This window comes from Onychostoma macrolepis, chromosome 22, assembly GCF_012432095.1.
Source record: "Onychostoma macrolepis isolate SWU-2019 chromosome 22, ASM1243209v1, whole genome shotgun sequence".
Lineage (NCBI taxonomy): Eukaryota > Metazoa > Chordata > Actinopteri > Cypriniformes > Cyprinidae > Onychostoma > Onychostoma macrolepis.
Window position 1 is genome coordinate 33933168 of NC_081176.1, and position 22943 is coordinate 33956110.

The following is a 22943-nucleotide window of genomic DNA, read 5'->3' on the forward strand; positions in this document are numbered from 1 at the left end:
GTCACTCACTAACAGATGTTTATTTTCTAAGCAACAGTGAATAGCAGAGGATGAATCCAGAATCTGTTCTCTGTTTTCTTGTATTTGATGTTGTTTGATAAAAACCACAATGAATGCAAAAATCTGAACCAATCTTTCAATACAAGGTTAGGACTTAATTAGTGACAAGTGGGTTAGATAAAGAAATTTGCGCAACATTGCTTTGTGTACTGTAATAGCCAGAGTATCTGCTGTATTTCTCCTTAAAGCGCCACCTACTGTCAAGAGTGTGATTTTGCATGTTCAATCAGCCCTCCTGCCATTTTTTACATATTTGTTGGAAAAGACAAATCACATGCAAATTTGAGACCAAATTTTGTGCCAAACTTTCGTGTTGGTCTGAACAGGATTTCATAGTTATGCTGATGACACCAAAATGTGTGAGCATCAATTACTGTTTGCCTCCATGATCTTTAAATCTCGAAGTCAGCAAACTCTTTAAAATGAAATACTGACTGAAATTTTGTTGCTTGGTCTTAAATATTTCCATAATGACCTCGCCATTGACATTGATGTTGTGCTGCTTAGGCCTGCACCTATTATATGAAACTTGGGAATTCTGTTTGAACCTACACTGTGTTTTGAAGACAGTATCATCCAGCTTGTTAAATCATTTTTTTCATCAGTAATATAGCTGATTTACACTCTTCATGTACTTTAAAGATGCCGAACAATCATCCATGGTTTCATAACCTCCTGCAGCTCGCTGTTTGTAGGTCTAGTTCAAAACTAGCAAGCAGCCAGTGACTAAAAATGTTACCACCTTGTGCGTTCTTCTTTATCAAAGACAGGTAACTCTCTAGTCTAAATTTTGAGATTGCGCTAAACAAATGTCTCCAACCTGGTAGTCTGCAAATGTTCTTTAATTGCAGAGGAGCAGTTGTACATTTGTGTTTCTCATTTGTGATGTTATATGGCTTTACTGAAATAACTAATTTCAGTTATTATGTGCATAGCGATGTGTTACGGTCAAAACCACAACAGCTTCTGGTAATCTGTGTTAAAATATAAGGGCTGGTTAGTCACAGACACTATAAAAATCCAGCAGAAAAACTTTATTGAAACGCTGTTTACAGGAAGAGGCCACACCGCAGAGAGCAATGCTAATCTGTTTCTCTTTAGCTCTTTACTTGAAACAATACTGGAAAGGCGAGCTTAAAGAAAAAACAGGCAAAAGTTGGTGAGGCTGTAAAGGCGGTTCAGGGAAATGTCGTCAGGTCGGTAGGCAGCCTCTGTCACCGTGGGGCATGTGGTGAAGACTGAGGTCCGAGAGAACATCACATGACACTGAGGGCAGCCTGAACAATGTTAAGCTTTGTAGAAATAAGATGGGTTTACGGCACGGAACATATAGTTATTTTCCAAAGAACTGAAATGGAAGCAATGTGGCATAAATCTCTGGTGGCTTTGATGGTGGTCTGTGGTGGGATCATGAAAGAAAGGTACCGTATCAAAACTCAGATGAGCTGAACCATTAAACTGTCTAAGGATGACAGGAATGAATGAGAGGAAGTTAAAATGCCAATGATCGATACTTTTAAAGTTGAAATACAGGTGCTGGTCATATAATTAGAATATCATTAAAAAGTTGATTTATTTCACTAATTCCATTCAAAAAGTGAAACTTGTATATTATATTCATTCATTACACACAGACTGATATATTTCAAATGTTTATTTCTTTTAATTTTGATGATTAGAGCTTACAGCTCTAATAATATACAAGTTTCACTTTTTGAATGGAATTAGTGAAATAAATCTACTTTTTGATGATATTCTAATTATATGACCAGCACCTGTATTTCATTGCTGTGGTTAATTTTAATACTTTATTTTGTTGCAAATAGCAAATATAGGCTACTTTTAGGCAGTGAGTGTTTGGATGCTCAAAAGTGACACCAAAAAAGAATCATGAAAATTGATCAACTACACAAACGTGTTAAAAAGCAGCCTCATTTTAATTTTGTCATTGGTTATATGCTGGCACTGAGCCAGAGACAGACGCGTTTTTACAGCGCTGCATTGTGACCAATCACACATGATTCTGTTGAGCTTATGAATGCAATGACCAATCAAAGACGTTCAGATGAGTCATCGCTAAAATGCCGTTGTTTTGTTCACTTGCTCGCTGACTAAATTTTCTGGTGAATTCTCTCATCAGAAACAACAAAGATGTGCATATGTAAGTAAGATATTAATTTCACAGTGTAAACAGCTGATTTTAATGGGAGTTTTTGAGAGTGCTTGAACTCTGGCTAGACTGAATGAAAATGTTCTTTGATAATGTAAATATTCTTTGCTCTCTGTAAAATGAAAGTGTTATAATTAGTAACTTACAATGTTGTTATTAAATTCACATTAAATACAAAGTCAGTTGTATAAAATTTTTTATGGCATGTCACCCATATCTCATACTTAAAGGGGTCATCGGATGCGACATGCACTTTTACAAGTTGTTTGAACTGAAATGTGTGTTGGCAGTGTGTGTACACAACCACCCTATAATGATAAAGATCCACCCATTGTTTTTTTCTTTAAAGGGGTTATATGATGTGATTTCAAGTTTTCCTTTCTCTTTGGAGTGTTACAAGCTGTTCGTGCATAGATAAGATCCCTGAAGTTGCAAAAACTAAAGTCTCAAAACCAAAGAGATATTCTTTATAAAAGTTAAGACTCTGCCACGCCCCCCTAAAACGGCTCATTCCAACACGCCCCCACATGTCAAAAAAAAGGATGGAACAGTAAGTCTGTGAAAGTGATTTTGTGCCTCTTTAGGGTGGCACTATTATGCGCCATTCACTTTCAGAACGCAAGCTTCCAGAGGGCACATAAGTCTGAAATAGTGAATTTAGGTAAAGGAGTGCAGAGCCAGTTTTGTAGGCAAGCATCAGTGCCTTGAATTTTATGCGACCAGCTATTGGTAGCCAGTGCAAATTGATAAACAGAGGTGTGATGTGCATTCATTTCGGCTCATTAAAAATTAATCTTCTGGATTAATTGTAAAGGTTTGATAGAACTGGCAGGAAGTCCTGCCAAGAGAGCATTGCAATAGTCCAGCCTGGACTGAATGACAGAACCTAGTGATGCCATGTAGACAGAGAGGAGAAGTGGTCCAAGAACTGAGCCCTGAGGCACCCCAGTAGCTAGATGTTGTGACTTGGACACCTCAGCCCTCCAAGATACCTTGAAGGACCTATCTGAAAGGTAAGACTCAAACCACTGGAGAGCGGTTCCTGAGATGTCCTTTGCCAAAAGGGTTGATGGGAGGATCTGGTGGTTAACCGTGTCAATAGCAGCAGATAGATCCATTAAGATAAGTAATGAATATTTGGAATCTCTTGCCAGTCTTAGGGCTTCAACAACTGAGAGCAAGGCAGTCTTGGTTGAATGTCCACTTCTGAAACCAGACTGGTTGCTGTCGAGGAGGTTGTTCTGTGTGAGAAAGGCAGAGACTTGGTTCAAGTGTTTTTGCAATGAATGGAAGAGGGGATACCGTTCTGTAGTTCTGTAAATATAAATATATATATTAATTTATATTTTAAATGCTATTTTATCAGTTGTCAGAATTGAAAAATCAAACTTAAGGGGTCACCAAAAAAATTTTTTTGGATCACTTTTTATGATGAACAGATTCAATTACAGGCTTTTATTTAGTTATATAAACATTGAGCTACATTAAATGCTGTAAACACTGAAGATCAGCCATCTTTGCTTGACTTGCAAGAGCAAACCCTCACTGGTTCTTGCTCATGAAGCAAGCATGTTTGCCATATTTGATGAGCTCTATGTATGTGCATTGACCTGGGTTTATTTATATAAAAGCCTAAATGTCTCTTTAGAATACTTGGATAAAACCACTCATGTGGATTACATTTACAATGTCTTTTTGAAGAGTCAATTTTGGTTGTCTCAGATTTCATTCAAAGTATATATAAGAGACATTTAGGCTTTTACAGATAAATAAACCCTGTTCAACACGCATATATAGAGCTCATCAAATATGGCAAACATGCTTGCTTCATGAGTCTTTTTTTTTTTCTTTCATAAAATGGACAAAAACAGCCAAAACATTTGTCAAAATTCTTCTTTTGTGTTCTGATGGTCAAAAGAAAGTAATATGACTTTGGAATGACATGAGGATGTGAAAATAATGACTTGTAATTTGTTGCTACACTATTCTTTTAACAATGCATTTCTGATAGCTGATGAAGTAACATTTAAGATATAAATCAGTAAGATGGTAATTGTATATTAGTTTTGGCTGGACTTCAGAAGACGCATGACACAGACAGACCTTTGAGCTGAGCTTTAGCTCCGTCATATATTTATCCTCATCTGTCTAAGCAAACGCATAAGAGTTCATGAACCGCACTGATGATTACTTGTGGTTGTTTAATATACCTTGACAGTGATGTATAGCAGCTTACAGTCGGTTTATTTTGGTAGAAGGTTTTTATCAGTTGGATGAATGGTTTTTATGGTTCAATCTAAATCTCTCATTAAGGGAAAAAGCTCTGTTCTCTCTTAAGTGGGCAGGACGTGTCTTCAGCCCCTAAGACTAAAGATTTCACTTCAATTTTATCTTCTTGTTTTCTGTGTTTAAAGAAAAAACATCTAAAACAAACTTAAGAGGATTTCTTTTTTATCTCTTCATGAAAGTTTGTGAAACAGACCTGTAAGTGTTATGGGTTTAGTTGGTTTAGTTTGAAGGTGTGGAGTGAAAGCTTTAGTCTGGGAAGCTCATCAAGAAGGATTTAGCCTTGATGTGATCTCTTGAGATGATGTTACGCTCCAGCATTCCTTTGGAGATCACTACTGGAGACTCCATGACACACAATGGGCTCTCTCTGTCCCTAAAGTCCTTATTAAAACCTCACAAAAGACTTGTGGGACCTCAGAGGAGGCGTGACTCACGTTTGCTGAGGATAAATATTGGTTACCCAGAGGGAGTGTCTGGAGGATTACTGCAGCGTTCGCCTGCATGATGATCACTCATATATGTGTTTGCCTTTGCCATCATTTCAGAGCAGCATTCAGATGGCATTTTACATGAAGTTACAGAGAAGTCTTTGTGTTTGTGGTGTCTGCCGTCCCCTCATTCCCAAAGACACTGTGACATAATAGAAGTCTAAACACAGACACTCTGGACCGTCATTCATTAGCTATGGTTAAATCCTCATCACCACTTTTCCGAAACAAGGTTTGGTTGGGTGTTGACGTATGCTTGAGGCTGTGGTTATGGTGTGTTTACTTCCTCATACATGATTCATTCTTGCCCATGTCGCCCTACGCTGGAAGGAATTCTGACCTCAGTCTTTAAATGCTACTGTAGGCCTATGGCAAATATATATCATAGTCACCTAACGGTAATAAATGACAGGAGACTGGTGCTCTTGTATTAAACAGTTGAAACTTTTGTAGAAATATGCCGAAGAGATGACTCATCAGAGAATGATTTCAAAATTGTAACTTTAACACAACTTAATGTAGTTAATCAATTAGAACTGAAAAGAGATGGGTTCAATTTGTCATGTTTATTCTGTAGAGTTTTATGTTCTAAAACTCTTAATTTGCAGTTTATTTTCGATTCCATTGTATCTGTCTTTACTTTTCCCATGTTTCTTTCCTTGTTTTAACTGTTTAGATTTTTTTTTATTATTATTTTTATGCACACCTGTGTCTGTTTTAGTTCTTGTCATGAAGTAAATTTATATTGGTTTCAATTGTCTTTAACTCACCTGTTAGCCTGTTGATTTTTGCAGTTTTTTGGGATTACCTTCTTCTAATGGTGGGACAAACAAAGCTTTTCAAGACTTCAATTAATAATCATTTAAACCAGACACTTTGCAAAATGATTTGCTTTTGCAGCACTCAAAATGCTGGTGATGCCTCCTTTTACAAACCAATTGCAAACACTTTATTGAAAGTCTTTTCTATTAAAAGCAATTAACAAATCAACAACAAAACAAATGTTTTGTGGAGAGCTTGGTTAATCAGGCCAATAAGAGACTATTATCTACAACTCTTCCTTTTTATTCTATGAATGTGTCATTAAATATGTCTACAAATTCACAAAACTGATCTGAGGTCAAGTAAAACCATGTAAACAGTGGTTGATGGATTCACAGACATAGGACACTAGCTGCAAACCACTGATATTTTGAACCATTTCGAAACAGTTACGATGTAACAAAGCCTTATTTACTATGACCTTAATTTATCTGTCGACTGGGAGAAAGTGTGGTCTAACCTTATCTTAACATTTAAAAACTTGGCTCATCGTCTTATTCACTTCAAAGTCATTCATAGAGCATACATAACTCCTTACAAAAGATTCAAAATTAAACTACAACCAAATTTTAACTGCCATATATGTAATACTGCATCATCAGGTACTTTTCTTCATATGTTTTGGGAGTGTCCTATCGTCATTAATCTATGGACACGTGTAAACCTGGTTTTATCATCCTTACTATAAATTGATTGCTTTGCTAACCCAAGTTTGTGTCTTCTAAATGATGATTCTGGTCTCTGTATAAGCTTAATACAAAAGAGAATGTTGTTTGCTGGTTTTACAGCTGCGAAGAAGACAATAATACAGAACTGGTTTACACCACACATGTGTGGAAAAACATATTGGATCCATAGCCTCCTGAAAATAGTGGCTTGTGAATGTACAACAGCGCAAATTAATGGGGCCAAGCCTTCTACTATTGATGCTTGGCTGGGTTTTTCTTTTAACACACTTGAAAGTTTCCCTCCCTCTCTCTCTTCCTTTTGACTGGACTCTTTAAATGATTGATTATATGTCTGTTTTTTTTTGTTTTTTTGTTGTTTTGAATGGATGTTGTGTGTAAAAAAAACTATAAAAAGTTGATAACAAAAACAGCCTTATTTACTGAATTATGTGACTTCACTCCAGTATCACTCCATATCACGGGTTCAAAATGATTTGCAAAGGTTTCAAAGCTTCGTAAAACTGTGCTTCAAAAACTTATGAGACTGTCGTCTTGTTTATGTTTAATACATCTTTACGCTGTGATTAGATCCACGCCTGAAATATTTGCCTGCACTACGAGACATAATTGTGCCTTCAGAAATCCTGTCCTGCTGTATTCCTGCTCAATGTCAAATTGACAACAATCTTCCCACATCCTTAAAATAAATCTTATACGTTCACATCTGTCAGAGCGCTCTCTAGTGTGTGAGAAACCTTAAAATATGAAATATAATTTACACTCTATTTTATACTATTATACTCTATTTTGTACATACTTTGTAATGTCATTGTAATCATTTGTATGTGTTTCTTGGTCTCTTTCAGAATGACCGTGTGTTGGACTGGTGTGAGGACCACAGGAGATGTTCACAGGTAAGATGTGTTTTCAGATTAATGAGCTTGACATTATTCATTGAGCTCACAGCTTCTCACACTGCCTCAGTGCTGCTAAATAAAACTCTGTTCAAATGTAATTTCCTTTTATTACAAGGAAATGGCCAAAGGTTAATGCCTTTATATAAACCACATGCCCTGTACCTACACTAATCCTCACTCATGTCTAATGGCTTCTGGAAACCCAACATTAACAGCACTGAGAGCCGCTGTTGTACCCAGGGCAATTTTATTTTTTTTGCCTTATTACAGCTCTTTCCTTCCACCAGATAATAGGAGGAGAAATAGAGATAGCATTTTAATATTTTGGTGTTCCCTACACTTCTATTTTCTAAACATAAAATCAGAAATTATGATATTTAAAATATTACTGAGCATGAGTCACCTGTGCATATTATTCCATATAGCGATCACTTTTCGCTATCAAGTAAGTTCCTGGTGGATAAAATCACTGTCACATTACAGAAGTAATAGGTTGTGAACATGTTTCATGTTGACTTTAAGACCAAGTTTGTTTTCCCTAACTGGTTTGCCCCATGGGAAATAAATAAGGATTGGTTAGGGGTAATGCAATAAGCATTTACAGCACACCTCTCCTTCCACTAGAGTTCATTTGCAAGGACGTATTAATCTCAAGAGCTCCCTGGATTCGGCTTACTTTAGGGAAATATTCAGCATTGACTCATGGAAAAACATGTCTCTACCAACAATTTTGCAAAACTCCAGAGACGTACCTATACATGCAACTCCCTGTAGTACAATGAACACTAGTGGCAGTAAAACACCTACAATTTTTCTTCCTTTTTTACACAAATTATAATTACATGAGCCAGATTATCATAAAATATACCACTATGTTATGAGCTCCAAACAATTTTACCACAGAACATTATTGGTAAACCAATAAATTTCGACGTTTGTATCACATAACCAGCTCCATATGTATGGCTTTTCTGATGCAGTAAACTTGCTCAGTAGCGCACCCGGTACAGCATTTCATTTGCTTGGGTATGAGTCCAGTGAAACATGAGCCATGATAAAAGTGCTCAAAAACTTGCAGAATCACAGTTGCTTCAGCAAATGCATTTTTCTACCTGGTCTCATGGCATTTACATACCTGGGTGCACTTTTTAGCGTGACATGAAATACGTACCAATAAGTACATATCACTTCAGTTTCCAAAATAAATGAACACTTTCACACAAATTTACAGAGAAAGCGTAATTTTCGCACAATTACTCGAAGAATATCATGCTATGACTTCAAAACAATATTAATATGCTGGGAGATTTGAAAACTGATGCTTTTGAACGTTAGCATCGCACACATCCAGCTTCATATGTATGGGTTTTCATAGATGATAAGTTTCTTCGGTAGCTCACGGAGTACGGAAACAGACTTAGGAGACGAAAAGCACCGGTTCGAATCCCGTGTAACTACGGTTCGACAAAGCAGTTAAAATCTGCCTAAAAGGACGTTCAAATGGCACAGTTGCATCAGCAAATACATTTTTATATCAGTTTTGCATTTGTTAACACTATCGGGTAGGTTTAGGGCTGGATTTGGTGTAGGGCATATTTCTAACACGATAGAGCATTAACCTTTAGCGACAGTCCCCGGATATTTGAATTCTAAACCGCCGCAATACGTATCTGAAGCAACGTAATAAAAAAAACAGCAATACGTACCAATATTTGCGTAATAAAAACGTGCCAGGGTTCACATATTGAACCTGTGTTTTAGCGCCACTCAGTGGACATTTCTATTTGAAACTGCCGCGAAACGTGCATCAAGGTACGTAAAACGGTGTCGCACAAAAAGTGCGCAGAGGTACGTATTTTTATGAGACCAGGTTGGCATTTTTATATCACATTTGCTTTTTTTAACACTATCAGTTAAGTTTAAGGTAGGGTTTAGTATAGGTGCTGCACACGTGGTCAGAATTGTTGGTACCCATGGTAAATATGATCAAAGAAGGCTGTGAAAATAAATCTGCATTGTTCATTATTTTGATCTTTTATTTAAAAAATTCACAAAAATCTAACCTTTCATTGGAGAATAAGAATTTAAAATGGGGGGAAATATCATTATGAAATAAATGTTTTTTCTTTAATACACATTGGACATAATTAACAATACCCTTTTATTCAGTACTTTTTGAAACCTCCATTTGCCAGTTTAACAGCTCTGAATTTTCTCCTATAATGCCTGATGAGGTTAGAAAACACCTGACAAGAGATCAGAGACCATTCCTTCATCCAGAATCACTCCAGACCCTTTAGATTTCCAGCTCCATGTTGCTGCTTCTTCTCTTCAGTTCACTCATGTTCTACAGGGTTCAGGTCAGAGGACTGGAATGGCCAGCAGAAGCTTGGTTTTGTACCCAGTGACCCATTTTTGTTTTGTTTTTAAAGTTTGTTTTTGGATTATTGTCCAGTTGGAAGATCCAAACATGGCCCAATTTAAGATTTCTAACAGAGTCAGTCACTTAATGATTTTTTTATCTGTTGGTATTTGATAGAATCAAAGATGCCTTGTGTCATAGAATCAAATGTCCAGGACCTCCAGAAAGAATATAGGCCCACAACATCAAAAATACAGCAGTATATTTCATTGTAAACATGGGGTACTTTTTATCCCTGTGTTCAACAAACCCATCTTCAGTGTTTGCTGCTAAAATTTCATTTTTTAGTTACATCTGACCATAGAAGCCAGTCCCATTTGAAGTTCCAGTCGTGTCTTTTTTTGGTGAAAGCATTTTCTTCTCTTGATTTTTTTCTCTTGAAACCCTCCCAAGCAATATGCGGTGTAGATGGGGTTTGGTATTTTTTGAAGGTTTTCTGACCCTGAGACTCAACTATTTTCTGCAATTCTCCAGCTGTGGTCCTTGGAGAGTCTTTAGCCACTCAAACTCTCCTTCTCACCGTGCATTAGGACGATATAGACACACGTCCTCTGCCAGGCAAATTTATAACATTTTCTGTTGATTGAAATTATTAATTATTGCCCTGATGGTGGAAATGGGAATTTTCACTGCTCTAGCTCTTTTCTTAAAGCCACTTTCTAATTTGTGAAGCTCAATTATCTTTTGCTGCACATCAGAAATATATTTTTAGTTTTTTCTCATTGTGATGGATGATTAAGGGAATTTGGGCTTTGTTTTCCCTCCTATTTATATTTCTGTGAAACAGGAAGCCATGGCTGGATAATTTCATGTTCATAATCACCCTGGAGTGCTCAAAATTGTGAATATGAATGGGAATATACTTCAGAGATATTTTACTCATAATAATTTCTAGGGGTGCCAATAATTGTGTCCAACATGTATTTGAGAAAAACGTTTATTTCATAATGAGATTTCCCCCATTTTCAGTTGTTTTAGTTCAATGAAAGGTTAGATTTGTGTGTTTTTGTTTTTAAATAAAGATCAACAGGATTAATAATGCTGGTTTTGCCTGTAGTGTCTTGTCTTGAGTAAAGTTCAAGTATATTTTCCAAGTATATTTTGTGTAGTAAGTATATTATTTTCAAAACTTCTTGAGACTAAGTTGTCCCAATTTTTCAGTTCAGAAAGATGTACTTAAAGTGTAGTATACTGTTAGATATCTAAAATATACAGAGTATACATAGAATACTAAATTATACAGTTTTATGAAATACAAGTATAGGCCAAATTTTCTTAGACTGTTCTGTATACTTGTCAGTGTAAGCCAAGTATACTTAAGTATGATTTTGTTTGAATTTTGTATAAAGTATACAAGCACTGTAACATAAACTGTAGACCGAATGTATACTCTCTCCCTCTTTTTGTTTTAGTTTTGTTTAAAATCAGCATAACAAGAGCACACTCGAGTAAAACATTTTTTTTTTGTAAGGGATAGGATGGGATTTGTGGTGATCATGCACTCAAAATATACAAACAAAAAAATTGAGATGTAGATAGTCCTTCACAAGCAAACAAGAAATTACAAGAAAAGGGGGAAAAAAACTACGTCTTACTCAGCTTTAAACGAATAAACAGGAGCTAATTTCAAGTGCACTTTTAGAGACGCAGCTCAGCCCAGGAGGATGTGAACACAGCTTATTTTCATAAGAAACACAACATTTACTTTACCTGTTATTGGAAGGGCTGACGGTGGATTACTTCCATCTGAAAGCAATTAGAACGGCTTAAACGCTTGGTGTGAGAAATACAGCTTTCACAAGGAATGTTTTTGCTCTTTTTCATTCAGGGATTTTAAAGCTCTGGCCCTCAGGCTGAGCGGTGGTTGGTGATTGGCGGACGGCAGCCAGAGATGTCTGGGCTTAGGCAATTACCAATAATGAGCTAACCTTGTTTACTAGTTTATCGAAGGGCAATTACAGTTGCATATCACTATTACTGAAAAAAAAATCAGTGCTGGGTATTTTTCATGGTCCACTTCAGTCTCAGTTCCTCTGATTTAACACTGTGTTTGGGAGCTATATTAAACCACAACTGGGACTGTTTGAGTGAAACTGTGGTATGCGCCCATTAGAAAGACCTTGCAACACAAATTCATTTTAAAAGGTTAAAAACGCTACTGTATTGTGCAATTTATGGGTTAATAGTAACATTACTAATACTTACAAACCACACTCACTGGAAAAACGCACCTGTGGCAACATGTTGGCAAAATATTATGTAGCATCTTGCACATTTCGCAATACTTTCAAGAAGAAATGTCCAGTGAGAGGCACTGAAGAGTGTTTAGTTTTATTCAAAATAAATGAACTTTCATCTAGCAGTGCTCTATTACATTTGATAATAACGTACACACATGTTCAGAATTGTACCCTTGGTAAATATGACCAAAAAAAGGCTGTGAAAATAAACCATAGTTTTAGGCCAATTTTGGGATATTTTGCTTCCAAACATCTTCTTTCAGACTAGTGGAAAGAAAACCTACAAAATATACATTTGAGTGTTTATTTTATTATACTTTATCTGTTTGCGTCTGTAGATGTCAATTATACAGTACATATCTTTACATGCCGCTTCTCAAAATTAGTTTCTCTTGCACTTCAGTACTTACACACACCAAACTTTAGTATATAGGTTTTTACAGAGGGGTTTGTTCATCATTCATCTTGATTTATATAACATTATTCCTAAAACATGGTGAATTTTTTTCTTACTGTTAACTTTTCTTGCTGTATTTTCTGAATTGATAAAAAGGAATTTCCAGAATCCCCTTTGTAAAAACCTTTAACTCTGATTCGTCAACAAAATAAAACATCTTGGCTTTGTCCAATATTCAGATGTGTTCTGTTCTGAAGATGTATTTTTAATTAGATTATGCCTCATTCGCATATTCAAATATTACATTTCAGAAAACTTGTAATGCAAAATTCGATGTATTAATGTACTGTGATTTTGAATTTAATTGTTTACCTGTGGTGTTTTAAGTTTACTTTAAAAAAATGAACTTGATGTATACTTTTCCCCAAATGCACAAGCTACAGCATCTATAATGAGCAGTGGCCGGTGTTAGGAGCTTGATCAGGGCTGTCACCCCAGCACTTGTCCAGTCTTATCCATCACGCTTGACCCCGGGTGAACGAGAAAGCTGTCAGATGTTTCACTGTGACAACACATGCAGTTTACTACGCCTCTGGAACGGGATTAACCCCGCTGAAGCCACTCTCTCTTCTCTTAAGTAAAGCTTAGAAGCAGATGGAAGCCTGTGCCCTGCTGGGGTTGACCCGGGCAGGGCTGGGGCGCAAGCTTTGGACCCTGATCAGCAGGTGAGCCGAACGCCTGGAGGGTCATGAGGGGCAGCACACGAGGGTCACTCTGTGTGTGGCCAGCTGAGCTCGTGCTGAAGCCATAAGGGCACTGACGGCCACTGCTGACTCAGCAGGTTCCCGCTTTAAGGGTATATTGTTTTGAGATTTTGGGAGCTCATTACATTTAACAGTTCCTGGAAGTTTCACATGAGAGCTTATTCCAGCTTTGTTTGGCAACTGGTCATTTTTGGAGGTTTAAAATGAGTCTCATTTGGTATCTGAAAGCAGTAATATTGTATGTTGTTTCTCATGCTGATAAATCAGCCTAGTAGCGCTCTTATCATGGTAACCAAGCCTCAAAATACTGGTGGCTCCACAGTACTCTTGTCAGGGTTGCCAGACCTGCCTATTGTCAATCAAAACTAGCCAAAAACTAGTCCAATGACCAATTAAAACAGCCCAAAAATGCCACTCCCATACATACATAAAATACATTTTACCATCACTGTTATGCATTACACACAATTTCAGTTTGAAAATCACTGAATAGTAGTATGAATAGTAGTTAACCTTGCATGAAGGTTAAACATTTTTGCAATACCATAAAATGAAAAGAACAAACTTAAAAAACGCTGTGTGTTTTCCCATGTGTTCTTTGCACACACACAAAAAAATATAATTAAAATTAAAATCTGCTGCATATCAAGAAATTAGGTACCTGAGGCGTCTGTTTGTGTTGTGTAGAAATTTTCACACAGTACTTCCTAAAAAATTTCACAAATAATTACAAAGAAATGGCAAGTAACACATTGAATTAAATTCTGAAGTAGACATTTGAGTATGGGTAAAACATACTCCAATCATCTTGAAATTAAAATCATTTTTAGTTGTTTCAGTTGTTACAGTTGATGTTTATCATATGAATTGCATTTGGTATCTGAGTGGCTCAGAGGTGGCAGTTTTTTGTGAAAATAGTGTTTAATAGTGTTTAACTAGACAACAAAGTGAAGAATTTTGCCAAAATACATTAATGTGTATCATTTATTAATGATATATTTGTTATTCGTAAAATATTTTCACTTTCACTCACACACGACTTTATTTTTATTTGCTATTGAGAATTTTAATATTATTAATGAAAAACAACATGCATGCATAGGTATTAAAATACATTTAAAAATGATCAAAAGTTGAGAAAACTTAAACGCACAAGGCAACGATCTTTAGGATCTTTTTGAGTATACTAAACATATGGAAACTTATGGCTTGAATTTTAGGTTAAGTTGAGCATTATAATTATGTTTTTATGGTCTAAAACTTTATCAGCTGATCTAACTTATGTATCAGTTTCTTAAACAAAAATAAGGTTATGTAGAGTTAATTCTAAACACCAAAACAAGTCACAGACCAATTGAAATGGAAAAAAACTTCAAGGAGAACACTATTCTCAGTGGTGACATACAACTTTTACAATAAAATATGAACAAAAACACTACATACAAGACATCTACTTCATCGTAAGCTGAGTTACTCAAACTAAATGGCCTTAAAGTTAACTTAATTTTTCATAATTTTTTCTACATCCAGAAAATTGTCTGACAACATGAGTTTTGTATTTTAACAGTGATAAAATACTTGTACTGTTACATGGCTTGCAAGATGTGATTGAAGTATTGTGACAGCTTTACTGTCAATGATTTTTTCCAGAAGCTTAAATACATCAATTGTGTAACATTAAACCCCAGTTCAAACAGCTCCACGCTTAAAGCGCTCTACACATTCTTATTCAAAGCACCAAATAATGGCAACAGCATGAAATCAACTGTGGTTTCCACCTAAAGCAATACATTTAGCTTCAAAACCACAGACAGTCTCAAAGCCAACATTACAGTTCCTAAAGTAAACCATGCTTGGTTACCATTTACATATCTGAAATATGCTCTGTTACCTTTAACGGCACGTGAAATAGTTTATGATGACGGATTCATTCGAACCATATGAGTGGCGTAGACAACTCCTCCTCGCCGCCGCTGAGAGTTTCTGCAGGCTGGTGAACTCCGTGGCCTTGTGTCGTAGTTTCTTCTCCACCATTAACAGCATGTTTGCTGTGAGCGTGTTGCGTGTGGCCTGCAGACACCTGAACTGCAATGGCAAGTCAATGGATTGCAGACATTCGGAACACCCAGGTTGTTCCCATAATGCACCAGTGCAGATTGTGTGCTGATTTAAACTGCAGCAAGCAACGGATGCTTTCCAGTTCATTTGCTGCCCGTGTGACACCTTTAATGACCGGCCCGTCCTGCGTTCAGCAAGCAGGCTGATGTTTCGCTAGGAAGGCGTTTGCACGTTTTACTCGAGAACTCCCGGGATTCAGAAACACTGAATTAAAGATGTTTCTGCACATATGGTTTTTGTCATAGCGCGTTTGGAGCCCACGAGAATGTACATGTCAGGACACTAAATCAGAACATGGAGCCTTCCTTTAGAATCATGAACAGGCAAAATGAGAACGCTGAGAGGTCAAGAAGAGATCTCTGGACAGAGGCTTTCAAAATCAAGTCCGAGATGATTTGTGTTTCGTTGGGGGGGTGGTATGGACGTTTGTCATCGGCTTCCATATGGATAAGTCATTTGAGTTATTCTTGACATTGAGAGATGAATGGACTTCCACTCTTTCTCGGGCTACACTGCGTCTCCTAATGTTTCAGTTTTTCGCGTCTGGCATTTGAAGGTTCATCGGAGGTGAGGCCGGGAACACAAGCTACCGTTCCATTTTCCTTTGGCCTCTTGCAGCGAGCACAGCTTTCTCCCATTTGTTGCCATCTTGTTCTGCACGGCTTTCAAAAGGTCTCGGAGGGTCTGCGCCGCTTCTCAGAAAGATTTTCTTAATTTGTTCCACCACGTCACAGACCCCTTTAAAGCTCCTCTGGTTTATGATGACATATGTTCAGAAGAAGTGCTTTTCTGATCAGATGATCATCTGAGAACACTTTACAATAAGGTTAATGCTAGCAACTTGATTAGTTGGCATTCATTAACAATGACAAATACTTTATGAACCTTACATTCTTAAAAAAGAATGTTTTATTTGAATCATTTATTCTATGAAGAACCTTAAACATTTGTGGAAACTTTTCATTGCACAAAAGCTGCTTTATAGTGAAAAAAAGTTCTATGGGTTAATAAAATATTCTTAGGTTAATATTATTAAAGAGATAGTTCACCCAAAAATGAACATTTTGTCATTGAGACATTTTTAGGAATAGTAGCCATTGATTTCCATAGTATTTTTATTCCATACTGTGGAAGTCAGTGGCTACCGTCATCTGTTTGGTTACCCACATTCTTAAAAATGTTTTCTTTTGTGGTCAACAGAAGAAAGAAACTCATACAAGTTTGGAACAACTTGAGGGTGAGTGAATGATGACAGAAGTTTCATTTTTGGGTGAACTATCCCTTGAAGTATTAATATTATTTAATGAACCTGATCTGATATGAACTAACAATGAATGGTTGTATTTTTAATAACAGTAAAGCTCCTTGCGCACTGAGTCTGTTTTTTCGGGGGGTTTTCTGTTTTTTCGGTCTGATTTATTTTATGATGAACGAAAGTTTCGGAGGCAGTGTGTAAACGTGATTGACACAACATGAGGTCGTATTCATTTTTTAACGTGCAAAAACTTCGGACGAGAAGACCTTAACACTTTTTTTTTATGGTGTCCTTTAGACATTTGGTTGGCTATAAGAAACTTTGTAACTGCATGTCAACTAGCAGTAATTAGAGTATCAGTAAACTGTCTGTGTCACATTCCATGTGTGTTTTGTGATCTGTTTTATTTTCATTGTCTGCTTATTGTGTTTTCAGTTTGCCTTTATCATGTGACCTAGTTTTCCTGTGTTGCCTGATTATGTCATTCTGTTCACCTGTGTCTTGTTAATTATCTCATTAGTTCCCTTTGTTTGGTTCATGTTCATAAGTCCTCAGTTCTCCCTTAGTCTTGGTCCAATCTCCGTTATGATTAGGTGTGTTATCACTGTCTTCTGGTACCCGAGTTGTTTGTTTAAAGTATTCCATGTTTGAATCGCACTCTGGTTCTCCAGTCCTATTCCTTGTACACGCCGCATGCTGACAGTCTGCTAAATATCTGCTAACATTTTTTTTTTTTTTTTTGGTGCTCCACCAACAGACTATAAATAACTTTGCAAGTTAACTTATTTTACTAACCCTAACCTTTCTACTAATACTCCACTAATTTTCTAATGACTGGTAGTTAACATGTAGTTGCAACGTTACTTATCAACAGAATTTAAAATAAAGTGTAACCTTATCTAATGTCAACAAAGATTACTAAATGCTCTAAAGCTGGCTGCACACTAGACGATTTTCAAATCTTACCCGATTTTAAAACCATGGGAGACCACAGACATGAAGACAGTTCAACCGATTTTTAGCCTTATAATCCTCTGAACGCGCACACTATATGATTCGAGCAGACCGCGAGACCACATACTTGAAGATTGTAGGAACGATTTCACAGTGACACGTGATCTCATGGAGACTCGCGAGATCAAACGTGACTAGAGAAGACAAACAAATAGAGGACAAGCGACGTTGTCAGCTGGCTGTCCTGGCACGCATTCTGTTTCACAGTGAAAAACAAAGTATACAATAGAATATGGGTGATGTTCTCTGCTTTCACGGCATGTTTGTGGCTGCCAGGTTTCAGCTGTAGAAGCACGCAACATCCGGTGAGTGACGCTTGCTTGCTCTCATTGGCTATCGCGGGTATCACGTCAGAGGCAGCCCAATCAAGTGAGTTCGGCAACGCTCCGTCTCGATCGGGAGCAGATAAATAATCGTAATGACCCCCGATCGGTCGGGGTGCAAATCGGCCTTAAAATCGGGCTTAAAATACTCTAGTGTGCGGCCAGCCTAACAAGTGTATTGCTCATTGTTAGTTCATTTTAGTTAATGCACGCCTTATTGTAAAGTGTTACATATTATTTATTTATAGAACTAGTAAAGTCACTGTAAGGTTGTAAAGACTGAGTACTTGGCAAAAAAATTTCTTGACTTGAGTTTTTGGCACTATATCATCAAATTGTTTGATTGAATTATTGCTCATGCACAACATCTGAGCACAATCTTAATTGTGCAATGACCTTAAAAGTGTCTTCTGGGCGCCTGTTTTCAGTTGTCTATTGCAGTTATTATTGAGCATTCAGCATCATGTTTCTCACTGACGCCAGTGACTCATTTCATTTTCTTGGCCCAGTGTGGTCTCATTCATTTCCATCACTCCTCACGCTTGTTTATCTCAGTATTTGAGTTAGGAGACAGTCCAAAACACCTTTATTAGCTGTTGCTTACATCCTGTTCATTTCTTATTTCCTTTTTCAAGAACATTTATAGCTCTCCGACTGTAGTGCAGGTCTAACCAAATTAGCCCCCAGCAATTCTGGTTAGACTTCGTTATCAGAATTTCTGTTTGTCCAGAAATAATAAGCACAGATTGTTTCATATGGCCATTTTTGTTTGCATAAACTGCAAACAACCACTCTCTTAATCTATATTTTGCAATATTTCATTATTAAGGCGCTTTATTAACGTTTTGCCTTCAATACAGCTTCAAACCTTCTTAGAATAAGTTCAGTCTCTCCAGCTGAATGTTGTCTATCAGAACATCGGCCAGTTGCTTCAGGGATGTTGAAGGAGGAAATCAGCTTTTCACTCTTCTCTCCAAAACTGTCACAGCGTTTTGAACATATTCAAGTCAGCTGATTGATCTGGGCTGCGTTTCCCAAAAATATCATAATCCTAAATTAATCGCAGAACCATTGTCACTAATGAAGTTACAGTCAACTTAGGCTTACAATGCTTTTGGGAAACGCAGCTCTGGTCAAGTCAGATGTTGAAGATCATCTTGGTGCTCCAACTGTCCAGGTTTTATGATCATAATTCCATCTTTTTTACATTTTAGCATTGTTTTCTTTGATTACTGTGGCTTTGTGAAATTCTCTGTGGTTGTTTTTTTTAAGGCAACATGGTTTCAAAGTGAATATTGAGGTTTGTTGTCAGTTCTCTGTTGTTTGGACACAATACTTCTTAGTGTTTGATGGACTCTATCACTCACGTTCAGTTTTTTCTCACTATTCTTCGCTGATCAAGTCTTGCCATGTTTTATGCATGTTCTTTAATAAACAGCAAACAATTGGGCTTTTAAGGTTACATTCCTATAATTTGCTCTTTTTGAAAGTCACCTATTTCACCCATGTCTTGTACTAAAGACTGTCATTCAAACTAGAAAGTGTAGACAACAAAAAGTTACTTATAAGATAATTGCAGTGTTTTTTTGTTTGTTTGTTTTTTTTCACTGTAGCCTACACAATTTAAGTTAACGCATATAATAACGTGTGACTTTGTCTAACGCCCAAGGACAGTAAATTAACCTGATATTATTCGCAAATAGAGCAAATACTTTACAATAAATTCTAATTTTTTAGCTATTTTCCCTTCTTTATTCTTTATTCTATTATCATTTGCCTATTCAGATTTTGCCATTCCTAATCCAAATGCCATTTTTCATGACCTTTTTTTTTTTTTCATTGGCACAAACAAAAATGGAAATGTATGCCCCCAAACCCCCATAGCAAGCTCAGTTTTGGATCTCAGTATTTGTATACGGCTATGCATGGGTATGTCACTTTTCATCAGGCAAATGCATGGAACTGATGTAAAATGAAACTGTAAGGGTGTTTTTTTTTCTGTCACTGTATAAACATATGCCCTGGCCAGCTAAATAAACATACTGATGAGGTTCATGGCCTGTTCGAGTTCCTAATCCTGATTGATTTGATTGTACATTACAAAAGATCCTTTTGAAAGCGATTAACACATTGGCTACCGAGAGGAAACTACTTCATAAGCAAGCAAGATATTGATATCACCTCCGCAACAGATGTTAGAATCTCACTCACAGATGTTTGCAACTATGGGAAAACGTTTAAGAGTTTTTGAACTCAAAAAGCGTGTCAACTTCAATCTGATGTTTCTGTAAACGTGAATCTGTTTTTATTTGTCTTAATGTGAATATGCTGAGCGTTTCTTTCTTGTTGTTTCAAACGGTGATGTATAACAACTGAAGTCATATGGACTCATTTTCTGATGTTTTTATGTTGCTTTTATGTCCTTTTTGATCTTGACACACTGAAACAAAAATGATATTTTGCACCAATTTAAAAAAAAAAAATTCTGTAATTTGTTACAGCCATATAGGTTTTTCTCAAATTATATTTATGGTTTGGTTCCAACCTTGCATTTTTATTTCATATTAAACATCTCTTTTCCGAAAGATAGAAACATCCGTATCAGGTATTACACCATTTTCTATTACACCAATATAAAAATGCATTTTTAAACAAGTGGCCCTTGCAAATTATGTATAAAACTGTGCAATAGTTTATTTTTTTATTTTCTTCTCAACCACTACTAACGATAGATGGAAGAGCACACTGAAGTGCTCTTTTGCAGGAAATGAGGTCAGGTAGCAGGAATGGATTTGATTGGACAAGAGCCGTCATGACTGCTTCATTCATCTGGTGACTCTGATGTCTTTTTTATGATGAGGAATGGGCTTTTATCTTCATGAAGAGGTTTTCCATGCTGTCTTTGAGCCACAACTTCTCACACATTTTTTTTCAGCCAGACCTGAATGTCATCTGCTTTTTTTGAAGGGAAGAGACAGTAAAACAGCAGGACAGCTGGAGAGTGAAACTCTTTACAGGTTCTGAGGTTGCCACCATACAGACGTCTGAGTTCAGAATAGCTGCTTGTTCAAGCACTTGTGCACCATTGAAGTAGCTAAATTAGTTCAGTCTGGGTCTGTGCATTTCTCAAGCGTTCAGCCTAATATTCTCTTTAAACCACGCAATTGCTATTGAGCAGAACAAAACGGCAGACTCAAAAATGTGTGGAAAAAGCTAGAGATTTCTTGAACCAGAGCTAAGCTAAATGTGCAACTTGAGTCCATCTGCATGTCCCGTAATTTTCAGTATGGAACTGAAGCTGTCAGAAATCTTGTGCGGAAATATGCAGCATAGTTCTCTCAAAAATGAAAATTGTCATAATTTACTCACCCTTGTGAGCCACATATGGCTTTCTTACTAATACTATAGTACACCATAAAAGGAATGTTAGGCAAGATGTTCCTGGTGCTCTTTTTCATGCAATTCATGAGATTTGATGATGAATTCCACAGCATAAAAACTGAGACTTTTGTTAAATGTCTCATCTGTTAAATGTCCGATCATAAATATTGGGTTTATCAACAATTAACCCATTAAAATCGTTCTCCATCATTTACTTCTACATCATTTACAGACTTTGATCTTCAGTTCCAATTAAATCCAGTCAGTTCAGAAGATTCAGTTTCCATTTTTAAAATCACACAGGTCAGAATTTAGAAATTGGTGTTGAAGTGAACATTTCTTATTCATGTTATTGTTCTTAATGTGAACCTTTTTTTTTTTTTTTGACCTTCTAATTTGTAGTTATTGTAATAAATATTAATAATAATATTTCTTTTTTTTTTTTTTTTTTTTTCTATTTTTATTTAATAATAATTATTATTATGATGATTATTTTATAGCTAAGTTGATATGTAAACAAAATTTTAGCCAAATTGTTCAACCTACAAAAAAGCACAGCAAACCTCAATTTTTATTTATTTTATTTATATACTTATTTATTGATTTATTGTTATTTATTTTATTTATTTATTTATTTATTTGCATTTTAAATCATAAATGTAATTTAATCAGAAAAATTGCTTGATACACTGTGACTTTAAACATGTGAATCATATGCATTAACTTAACTTTTAGATGTTTATTTATTTTTTACAGACTATCCAGTTAAAGAATTCACATGAAATTTTTTTTCTGTTCAGGTGGATGGAGGGAACATTAGTTAACCAATACTTATATTTATCTGCTATAACTGCACCAGTTATAATGATGCATTGCTGAAGGTCTTTTCTATATGTGTCTGGTTTCAGGTATACTGGTGTGAAAAAGGCATCCGGTTCACCTTAGAGTGTTGAACTGCACGTGATGCATTAGGTTCTCTTTTCATAATTTATAGATTGGCACATGACTTAGATTCCAGCGCCTGTGAAGAGCATCACCCGCTGCGGGCAGAAGTCAACATGTGATCAAAGCCATGCTGTGGCTAAATCGCAGGCAGACAAGCGCAGAGATGATCTGACCCTTGGGATTCTCCATTCAGTGCTTCCCGCTGCATTCCCAGCTCATCCACAGCAGATCCTGTTACAATAGTGACAAAATGATATTCTGGAATTTTTTTGTTCCAGTGGCTTCCTTGCACCTTTCTTCAATTCTCTTGGCATTATTCCTACACTGTAAGAAAAATATCTGGAGAAAAATGGAAAAGGCACTGATAATATTCTGCCAGGACATTATATTTTACAGAGGTTTCCTTTAATCGTAAAATAAATAAATAAATAACAATGTATTATTAACAGAGTAAATTTTTATTGACTTGTCTTACATTATGAGATCTCTTAGCTCTTAGATCACATATGGATCCTCTGCAGTGAATGGGTGCCGTCAGAATGAGAGTCCAAACAGCTGATGAAAACATCACAATAATTCACTAGTAATCCACACCATTCCAGTCCATCAATTAACATCTTGAGAAGACAAAAGCTGTGTTTTTGTAATTAATTCATAGACAATTTTTTGC

The 22943-nt window shown here is 36.4% G+C and overlaps 1 protein-coding gene across 1 annotated transcript in view; it reads left to right on the forward strand.

Annotated features, from left to right (window-relative positions):
- The window catches only part of anos1b (anosmin 1b), a 69909-nt gene that overhangs the window by 7303 nt on the left and 39663 nt on the right, over window positions 1-22943 (forward strand). Inside the window, exon 2 of the mRNA XM_058760985.1 lies at window positions 7364-7411. Within this exon, the coding sequence (XP_058616968.1) occupies window positions 7364-7411 (48 nt within the window). The remainder of the gene's footprint in view (window positions 1-7363; window positions 7412-22943) is intronic.